Consider the following 10,629-nt stretch of genomic DNA (forward strand, 5'->3'; position numbering starts at 1 on the left):
AGACATATTAGAGCTGTGTTTAATATCCTTCTATTTGCAACTGTTATGACGTTTGTCTTGTTTACACAAACACATCCGTGACAACATTCAGACATTGGATGACAACCCAGCACAGAGCCTGTACTGACCTCTGACACCATTGCTCCCTTATCTGGTTACATAATGGTTTCTGAACAGGAGTTTGACCTTGATGAACTCTAACAAGTACAGGGGACATTCAGTAAAAGCTCCTTGATTAGAAAACATGAAGCATTTACACATATAAGTACAGAAAGGAATTGATCATTGCTTAGGTGATCAATGAGGCGGAACAGTGAGTAAGTTTCACAAAAAATCAATTAATCGACGTAAAGTCCCCTCTGTGGGGAAACCGGAGAGCTGCTGATGTCAAAATTCGTCATACTTGTGCTGTAAAATTCCAGAACGCTGATTGGCTGAAGTGTAGGAAAAGTAACGCCCTTTTTTCTCATGAGTTTCCGCTCAACCTTACAAAAGTCAGCGTGGCTCAAACCACAGCTGCACAGTAGGGGTGACAGGTGGATGAGCAGCTCTTCAAATTGAAGTTTTTGTTAATTTGTTACGCTAATTATATATCTACATTTAACACGATATAATCACTGTTATTGTAAATGGCATTTGTTTTGTAACTGTGAGATTTTCACAGAGCATTGTGGACTATCCCACCAATAGGGTTTCACCTCAGCTACCGGCGTTCCGTAACTCAGAAAAATGATGTAACTTACCGGCCGGTTTTCCGTCTTCCTTCAGTTCTACACAGAGAGAGAAGAAGCCGCGTGAAGGGGAACATTAGAAAGACGAAAGGCTTTTTTAGTGCGGCTCCCGACAGTTCACAATGAATTCAGCTCGTCGTTGTTCCGCTTTGTTCAGCCAAATATGCGTCTCATCAGTCGGGGGACAACCATCCCGGACACCGCTTCCCCCGGCTGGGTCATCCGCTACTGGAACCCGCTGTTGTCACACTGGCCCCGGAGGAGGGGGAGTCAGAAGAACTGGTGGCCCGCTGAAGCCGGGTGCCGCAGCCACCACCATAACAGCACCAGGTATCACTCTCTGTTTTCACTAACATGTCACCAAGAAACTTTGACCTATCAACACACCGCGACGTGGCGTTTTCATGAGTCAAACTGTGGGTTCTGGGTTGATGGTAACCCTTTACCCCTTCCCTTCCAGTGTCACCTCCTCCTCTATGTTACCACGGCAATCGAACTGAGATTTTAGGTGTCCAAGGTTCTGGACCTGTGGTGACAACTTTCTTAAAAGATGAACTTGCTGTCTTCTTCGCCTCATTAGAGACGAGCAAATTAAAATTACAATCTAAAAACCAAAAAGACTTTCATCCTTTTTAGTGTCAGTCTGGCTTATTTGTTGTCCATTATGGCCAAAATGAGTAGAATGGGAAAGTAACGTTTTCAAGCCATACAATATGGCTTGAAAACTGCTTTGTTGTAAATGTTCTATCAAACATATCTGCCTTCAACAGAACCAAATTATTTCAAACATATTTGAGTAATATTTTGCTATGAAGTCATTCTATAGCAGAACAACTCTTCAGTAGAAATCTGATGGAGTCATGACTTCTGCAAATCCCAGAGCAAGCAGGCCTTTAAAGCAGAGGTTTTCACACATGTTGGCAAGAAGCTTACTTCAAATTTAAAAACACTTTATTTATCCCAAAGGATGTTCTTATGAATCCTATCATCCAACTATCTTCAAAGTTTCATTGGTGAGTCTGTAGCAACAAATCCGAAGAGGCCTCTGACTGAAGACTCTTGCTGTACTATAGTTTCATGACTATCATGACATACCAACAGCTAATCAGACTGCAGGCAACAAAGATTATATTCCGCAGTAACATTTCCTGAGTGACACCATCGGTTATTACCAGGCACAGCTAATCCACCTCGTTAGCTTTTGCTGCTTCTCTTTAAATCCGCTAACGTATCTGGCTGTATGGTTAGAAAGCTGGGCAGATGAAGATGTCAGCTTATTCTCAGCTCTGCAAAAAACCTCTCAACATCATCCCTGCCTCCTTCAGATGACCTCTGTCACATGTTCAGTTCACAGACCTCTTCCTTGTGTACTGATACTTGTTATAGCTGAAGCAGACCATGTAAAGTGTGCTGAACTGATAAGAAATCAGCAAAAAAGTAAAAATACAGAGTACTTTGACCTGACTGTTCTTTTTCTTTCTCTTTGTTTGCTCTGACATCCACACATTTACTTTTATCATTTTCAAATACTTTGGCTTTATTTTATGAACATTTAACAAGCTTGTCATCTTCTTTGAGTTTTACATACTTTAGACCCAAAAACATCAATCAACCAATAGTTGATTGGTTGAAGTTTAATTATAAAACACATCTGAGCAACAAGTTAGTTCAAAGTTACATAATAAAAAGAACATACAGTCGATAATTAGGAAACCAGGGACAAATATTACATTTTGATGATTGCCATAATTAAAATCATCAGGTCGAATATATTGGCCAATGTTCCATTTATTATAGGTCAAAAGAAACTAAACAGGTAGGGCTTTAGCCTTAAATTAAAGGAACTCAGTGTTTCAGCTGTTTTACAGTTTTCTGGAAGTTTGCTCCAGATTGGTGGTGCATAAGCTGAATGCTGCTTCTCCATGTTTGGTTCTGGTTCTGAGAATGCACAGACTTTTCTAAAATATTTACACAAATAACAGGTCTGGTATGTATGGTAAACCCCAAAATTATAAGCCTGATGGATTTAGATTTAAGATTTTATTATTTATTATTTATTTAACCAAAATGAGATTCTTGGTTCTTCCTGGCTGTTTCTTTCCCAGCCTGGAAATGAGAAATGACCATCTGTCATGATTTTTTATTAAATAATTTTTTTAAAATATTCTGTAAAACAAAGAAAATGTCAAAAACTACTTTTATCTTTCTCAAAAGTCAATCACTTAATCTTTATTGGCTTACAGGCATTCAGACCCTGCTTACAACAGCGTAGGGGCATTTTGAGGATTTATCCAAAGGGATTAGCTTTAAGGTTAGAAAACCTTCTTGCCATCACCTTAATCTTTTGCTTCCCCTGCAGATTCTCTGTCAGATTTGAGTTGAAGCAAAAATTACTTCTAGTCATAAGAAATGCATACAAATATTTCTTAAAATCCTAATATTCCAGCAGTATGAGGCATTTTGTGCCTAACTGCATGGTGTGTCATTGTTCTTGCCAAGTCACTTCTATTCCTGCCACCACTAAAACTCTGAGAGCGGATGAACCCTAACCCTGATCCTGATGATCCTCCGGCAGGTGCCTGAGCCCAGTAATCTCCTCCGGCTAATTCTTTCTTTACTTCCGTCTGTATTCCATGACTCTCCTCTTCTCTTCTCAAAGTAACAGTGAATCAGAGCTGTTGACAAATGGTCAGGTCTTCAAATGGTTGAACCAATTCTCCTGGATCCTCCCATGTTCAAAACTAATTCCTTTTCTTTTTTATTTGGGCCTGAGTGTTTTAAAACTGAAATTGTTCAAACATTTCATGCTGATCTCTGCTTTAAAGGTCTCAATGTGGCTTATTGTGTAACTGATCTAGGACTTTACTCAACAGATGATTTACACGAGGTGAAGTAGATCAAGGTCTGCTTCACTTTCTGTTCTGATATGTTGAGTCAACGAAATTGGATTGAAGAGCTGAAATCAACAATATGAATAAAAACAATGCACAAAGACAGTCAATGCCCTGCTGATTATAGATCAGCAGGGCAAGTACTTTGTCCCCTATGCATGGACATGTTTAACTGCCACAGAGTTAAACTGCTATGTTGTGCAGGTTCTCTGTCAATTCCATATGTTGCACAGCTGGACTGTAGTAGTAGTAGTGCTGATGAGGACTAATCAGATGAAGGTTTTACCAGCAATATTCGCCTTATCTGTAGTGTCACCATGAGCTTGTTGAAAAGTACAGACACCTTGGAGAAGGTGGAAGCTAACAGCTGGTTAGTCCAACATTGTTTTAGCTGACTTTTTAGTCTTTTAGAATGACTGTTCATTTCCATATCAACGGGACATAACATCCAATGTGGAGATCCACTATCTGAACCTGCTAGCTTTGGCTGTATGTCTGCCAGATCAGCTGTGACTAAGCAACCCACTGTCTCTGTCAAGGACTGAGTAAACTTAGATTTCAGGCTGTCGGTTTTTCACAGGGTGATTGCTAAAATGCTGCTTCACTCACACCTTCAGCGTGCATTACTTAGGCACGCTGAACACCATAGCTTAAAGAAGCCAACCAAACCACATCATTGGTAAAAAGTAGGGTTAGACCCTGAGGTTCCACACTACCTTGAGCTTGTTGATGCAGAACAGTAATATGACTGGGAACATAGGTGTCCAATCTTCACCGGTGAAGAGTTTGACACAGCATCAGGAATCTGGTCCTAAAAGATCTCACTGGTACCTCAAGTGGCACGGTCCTGTGCTTTCTCTGACGCCACAAAACACCTGTTGACCATATAGCTAAAGTTCCCTCAACTCTGAGGGTAAAGATCTGGTCCACTGTTGTGTGGCTGAGACAAAAGCTGTATTACTTCTGAATTTAGCGTATGGCAATGAGTTTAAATCTCCTCTTCAACCCCTACAAGAAGTTTTTCCATAGAGGCAGAGAAGTGTGATCCCTTGGTAGTTGGAACACCCTCACCAATCTCCTTTCAAAAAAAAAAAGAGCACAGATTAAGTTCTGTTCATTTTCCATCAGTTCATTGCACTTCTTCCATGTCCCAGTTGGAAACCTATCATTGTAGTAAAAATGTATCCTATCATTTATGTTGATGTTGTCCAGTGCTAATGGTCCAATGGGAATTGCAATGGTTTCTTTTATCAGGATCATTGTCCCTGTCTTGATATCCAAGAGAGATTGGGTTATGCAGTACCATCTATTCATTGTTCTATCAGATTCTCTTCCAATGGAAAATATTCCAGCTTTTCCTCCTCATTATTGGAAGCTTTAGCGCTCATATCTGTTAATGGTTCTGTAATTAGTTCCCTCTCTGTATAAAGGCTTTGCTTTTGTTTTCCATCACATGATTTACTGTCATTTCTTTCACATTCCGTGTAAGTGAATCTAATTTGTGTTCCTGGTAATTCAGTTAGTGGGGGGGGGCATGTGATTGGTGCTGCTATGGGTTCTCATTCTTCTACAGATGAATGTGTGCCACCAGGCTGTTCTGGAGTAAATCTGTACTGTCCTGAGACTTCATGCTTAAAATACCAGAAAAAAGAGCTAATAATGTTCCTTGAGTGATTTGGTCTAGTTGCGTTCCAGTTGGGATGTTGAACTTCTTGTTGATAGTGACGGTTAGCTGCTAGCTATGTTGTGCAGGTTCTGTGTCAGTTCCAGATGTTGCACAGCTGGACTGAATATGATAGATTGCTTCAGAATAGTAAAACTATTTGGGTGCAAAAGTCAGAGAGTTCATTGAGTCATAGGAGTTCAGATTTATCAGGCCTGTTGCCTTTCTGCCATGTATCCTGACGTTCCAGTTGACTGAGCTTCTCATTGCACTGCCTACTTGGCCTGGTTTGTGTGTGTGCCTGTTTGAGGGAGAATAAGACCATTCTTGAGGGTGAGTCATTGCTCTGTGTCATGATGACTGTGTGCTGTCACTCGGCACCGCTCAGAGGAGAAAGACCGTGGGATGACTAAAGGTCCAACGGAGAGGACGGGTGGCGACAGTCAGTTGTTCCGTGGAGATCCTTCAGACTGACTGGAACTGAGTCCATGTAGGATGTAGGTGGTGTAAGTATCAGTTTGTGTTTCTGATAGAGGCAGGGCATCAGTGGAAAAGAGTTTGACTCCAGCTTTGCCCTGCCACATGTCAAAGCGCCCTTGGGCAAGACAGTAAACCTGTAGATACTGCCGCCTATCAGTGTGTGGATGTGTTTAGATGGATAGAAAATACTAGGTTTAATCCATTTGGTCTTACAGAGCAGACTAAAGAACTTTATCTTTAGAACAGACCTGATCTGGTTCTGAGTTCTGGGGTTGTGATTCAAAACCCTGTGATTATCTGCGTGTTTCTTAGATCTCAGCAGTAGTTTGCTTCCACACTAGCATTTCTGAAGGTCGAGTACATCCGTCCAATATGACCGTCGGTGACAGAATACTTCCAAGGCAGGGCTCCATTCATCTGTTTAGAGGGCATTTCTGTCAGTTAGCATAGTAACCATTCTGGTTGATCTGATTGATTAGATTTTCAGCTCAAATCAAGTGAGAGCCAGCACAGGACTTGGCCTAACCGGAGGAGAAGAAGAATGAGAGGTAATGCAAACGGAAAGCTTTTTTTTTTTTTTTTTTCCTTTTCCTTACCTTTTTATTCCAAGGTTATCTCTAACCGTGCTACATTCATGGGCTCACAAATAGATGGAAATATATGATTACCTCCATTCTCAGGGTTTATGGCAGCAATGTGATGTGAAGATTCTGGTTCAGACCTGAATCTTCTGTATTTCTGCTCAGTAGTTCCATGTTGGTTTCAGAGATACTGTGGTTGTTTCACATCCTAGAAAAAGCTGTTGATTAGATCTTATGTTAATTTCACAGCTGGAGGCTCACACCGTTGCATGTTGGTCACTCCAGTTTGACGTAAATAAACTTTACTCTGAAAGAAATAAAGTTCTAAGGTCTGAGTGTAGAAGTTCTGACATACACTTTCTATTTCAGCAATAAATTATTTGAGAAAAGCACTAACATGGTTCTGAACTCTGAGCCTCTATCTAAACGCATGCAGCTCCTTTCATTTGTTCATCAACCCTCATCTTCATCACAATGAAGGAGCTGTTCTGGTCTGAGCCTGGCTTAGTGTGTCTCCCAGAGGTCACTCTGTCACCCAGCCAGCAGGAAGGGGAGGGGCCTGATGAGTCGGGGAGGATGAGACACTAAGCTGAGTCACAGCAGACAGGAGGAAGGGCCGTTCTAGTGCAGGACTATCAGAGAAGGAACTGACAGACGGACTGTCCTGCTCTGTGGATTCAGATCTGACCAAAGAAGGAGGCCATGGGTAAGACCCTTCCTTCCTCCACCTGGTGCTGTTGTAGATCAGAGAGGCCGACTCACACTCCAGCTTAGGAGATTCCCTCAAAGCTGTTTAGTGTAAGACCTGACAGGGAAGCAGAATCGTCCTTCTCTCAGCTTACTGAAGTCTTGTTTACCGATGTGCAGCTGTTAATTACACTTTGCAGTGGACTTGACCCTGAATGGTCCTTTGTCTTTAGACAACCACCTCGCCCTACTAGAATCATAGATCAATTTCTGACCCAGTACATATATGTACTGTACTCCTGGTGCAGTAGCAGATGTTCAAGTTTGGGTTCCCAGCTACAGGAATGTTCTAGACGTTGGGACCATTGGTACCTGGCTTCCTCCTCTGTTGGATCCATATGATCCAGTTTCTTTAAAGCAGTTCTTTTCAAATAGTGAGGTGGTGAGTTGTCTGAGGGGGAGTGAGAGGCAACAGGACTTTGGTATTCATATCTTTTATTCATGAGTTGCACAGTGGGGCAGTTGGTAGCACTGTTACCTTGCAGCAAAAAGGTCCTGGGTTTGAATCCCGGCTCAGGGTCTTTATGTATGGAGTTTGCATGTTCTCCCGGTGCATGCACTGTCCAAAACATGACTGTCAAGTTTATTGGTCTCTCTAAATTCTCCTTAGGTGTGCTTCCTTGATGTTGTCCTGTCTGTCTCTGTGTTGCCCTGTGATGGACTGGTGACCTGTCCAGGGTGACCCCACCTCTCACCTGTTGACCGCTGGAGATGGGCACAAGCACACCTCGTGACCCCACTAGGGATGGATGGATGGATGGATGGATGGATGGATGGATGGATGGATGGATGGATGGATGGATGGATGGATGGATCTTTTATTCATGCTTGAACCATAAAACAACATCTAGTCACTAGGTGGCAGCAGTGCTCAGTAGGCTACTGGTCCAGTCAGCAGAAGAAGTCTACTCAGACTGGTGTGGTCATTTAACTTCAACTTTTAAGAACTGAGAACAGATCATTTGCACATTTTCACTTTTGAGTATAACTGAGAAGTCTGGATTAAATGTTACAAATTGAATGAATAAACTGAACTGCAATTAATTAATATGTAAACTGTTGCAGCTCATTTATGTGGGGATGACACAATGTTTACAGCCGCCTTAGAATCAGAACTGAACATTGATCAATATATTTGATTTATCTTTCCTTGATTTTGTTGATGGCATTTGACAAAATGTAATGTTTGTTTCATAATTGTTGACTGTATGATGTACAACACTTTCATCTGCCTTGTTGCTGAAATGTTCTTTACAAATAAACTAGACTTGACCTTAATTAACAGAACCACGGCCTTACAGGCTGAAGCAAATCAACCTCAGTGCAGTTCACCCCCACCGTGTTTCACCTTTGACCCCAGCTTCCTGTGACTAATGCGTCTCTGTCCTGCCCCCCCACAGTTTGTCCAATGGGCAGCAGCAGTAGCAGGTTGTTTGGGTCGATGGCCCAGGCATTGAGCAGTTCCTCTCTGGCCCAGCCCAACCCGGACCCGGATCAGGACCAGGACATAGTGGAGGTGGAGCCGGAGCAGTTGCTGAGAGAGTGTGAGGAGGCGCTGCGGCGGCGCCCGGCCCGGCCTCAGCGGGACCTGGTCCGACCCAAGCTGCTGGCGCTCTGCAGCCACCAGCATAACCCGTCCATACGGGTCCTGCAGTGGAACATCCTGGCCCAAGGTAAGGCTCTGTATGCTGAGAGGAGCTGTGTTCTGTTAGCTACTGTGTGTTCATGCTGTGAGTTTGTGTGTGTGTGTGTGTGTGTGTGCAGCTCTCGGTGAGGGGAAGGACAGCTTCATCCGCTGCCCCCTAGAGGCTCTCAGCTGGCATGAGAGGAAGTACCAGATCCTGGAGGAGATCCTCACCTACCGACCCGACATCGTGTGTCTGCAGGAAGTCGACCACTACTATGACACTTTCCAGCCCGTTATGGCAAGCCTCGGTTACCATGGCAACTTCCTACCCAAACCCTGGTCTCCCTGTCTGGATGTGGAGCACAACAATGGCCCTGACGGCTGTGCGTTGTTCTACCGCCGCTCGCGCTTCCACCTGCACTCCACAGCCCACCTGCGGCTGTCGGCCATGATGCTGCCCACCAACCAGGTGGCCATCGCCCAGACGCTGCGGTGCCTGGCCACGGGCCGGCAGCTGTGTGTGGTCGTCACACACTTGAAGGCCCGCAGCGGCTGGGAGAGGCTGCGGAGCGCGCAAGGTGCCGACCTGCTGCAGAGCCTGCAGGGCATCACGGCCCCTGGCTCGGGGGCTGGGCCAGGGCAAGTCCCTCTGGTTGTGTGTGGGGACTTCAACGCCGAGCCTTCAGAGGATGTCTACAGGCGCTTTAGCTCCTCCCCTCTGGGCCTGAGCTCCGCCTACAAGCTACTGAGCGGTGACGGGCAGACAGAGCCGGCGTACACCAGCTGGAAGATCCGCCCATCTGGAGAGAGCTGCAGCACTCTGGACTACATCTGGTACAGCGAGCGTGCCCTGAGGGTGGAGGCACTGCTGGACATCCCCACAGAGCAGCAGATCGGACCCGATCGCCTGCCCTCATACCACTACCCCTCAGACCACCTGGCCCTGCTCTGTGACATCAGCTTCAGGGAGGAGCCTCACAGGCTGTTGTAGGCAGCCAATCACAGCTCCAGCTGAAACCAAGACGGCCACATCAGAGGAACCTGACCTTTGACCTGATGCTGAGCTTGTCTTAAACCTTCCTGTTTGTGTGAAGCTGGCTGCTGTGGAATCCCTTCTGCTGGAACTCTGATGGTGAGACTGAACAGCCTGGTGGGGGAGGAGGGGGTGAGGAGTGGGAGGCTCTTGGGTTTTCTGGCTCTATGAGGACCTGAGGGTTTCATTTCCTGACATTTGATCACTGCAGTTATTTATAAACAGCCTGACTGTCTTAAATTATTCCTTGCACTCTGTAAGGTTCTGGGTAGTGATGTGGGTGGGCACGGGGGGGAGTGGTCTTGTTGTCATGACGACAACAACACTTCATGATTACTAATAAAGTGATTGTTTTTACTCTGAACATTGTCTACCTGATCCTGCCTTCAATCACTTCCAGTCTCAATCTGCTGGCAGTTAGATTAAAAAAAAGTTTTAATGGAGCACTAGTGCTCCATTAAGTTACTTATGAGCCAGCATTAAACAAGAAAAAAATATTTGTTGAATTTTTGCAATTCTGCAATTTTTGGTATTAATCCGACACCAGTAGTGCCGGTACCGCTGATACCGACACTTTAGATTTAAGTTTGAAATGTCATCAAACTTCTGAACTTTTGAACCTTCTGAACGTTTTTGTGGTTTGAATTATTTTGTTCAAACCTAGGATAGAATTTGGACAAAGTTTATAGGTGTTTGTAACATATTAATGTCATTTATCATGTAACATATTAACATGATAACAATAGAAATGTAAAAATGAGGGTGCAAAAATGTGTCATGAAAGCAAATCAAAACAGGTAGAGTTCAGAGACTACAGTACAAAAATAAAATTACAAGAGAAAATCTGAAACTCAAGTATTGACTTGATACTGATGT

At 43.9% G+C, this 10,629-nt stretch overlaps 1 protein-coding gene across 3 annotated transcripts; it reads left to right on the top strand.

The window, feature by feature from the left end:
• Positions 1 to 502: 502 nt before the first annotated feature.
• Positions 503 to 10,117, top strand: nocta (nocturnin a). 3 transcript variants are annotated; one of them, XM_015058045.1, is made up of 3 exons: positions 503 to 1,061; positions 8,494 to 8,766; positions 8,858 to 10,117. In XM_015058045.1, the coding sequence occupies exons 1-3, from the start codon at positions 854 to 856 to the stop codon at positions 9,709 to 9,711; spliced, it is 1,335 nt and encodes a 444-aa protein (XP_014913531.1). In that variant the 5' UTR covers positions 503 to 853; the 3' UTR covers positions 9,712 to 10,117. The 3 variants fall into 3 exon arrangements, with proteins under 3 accessions (XP_014913531.1, XP_014913533.1, XP_014913532.1); XM_015058047.1 differs by lacking the exon at positions 503 to 1,061 and adding an exon at positions 3,584 to 5,791; XM_015058046.1 differs by lacking the exon at positions 503 to 1,061 and adding an exon at positions 5,821 to 7,052.
• The last annotated feature ends 512 nt before the right edge of the window (positions 10,118 to 10,629 follow it).

Source organism: Poecilia latipinna, unplaced genomic scaffold (genome assembly GCF_001443285.1).
Source record: "Poecilia latipinna isolate Pla-1442-1.1 unplaced genomic scaffold, P_latipinna-1.0 Scaffold1511, whole genome shotgun sequence".
NCBI classification, from domain to species: domain Eukaryota; kingdom Metazoa; phylum Chordata; class Actinopteri; order Cyprinodontiformes; family Poeciliidae; genus Poecilia; species Poecilia latipinna.

Excerpts from the sequence above, each read along its gene's own strand:
- nocta (XM_015058045.1), top strand. The coding sequence starts at position 854 with ATGAATTCAGCTCGTCGTTGTTCCGCTTTGTTCAGCCAAATATGCGTC. Across the intron at positions 1,062-8,493 it reads CACCACCATAACAGCACCAG|TTTGTCCAATGGGCAGCAGC; the intron begins GTATCACTCTCT and ends GCCCCCCCACAG. Across the intron at positions 8,767-8,857 it reads GTGGAACATCCTGGCCCAAG|CTCTCGGTGAGGGGAAGGAC; the intron begins GTAAGGCTCTGT and ends GTGTGTGTGCAG.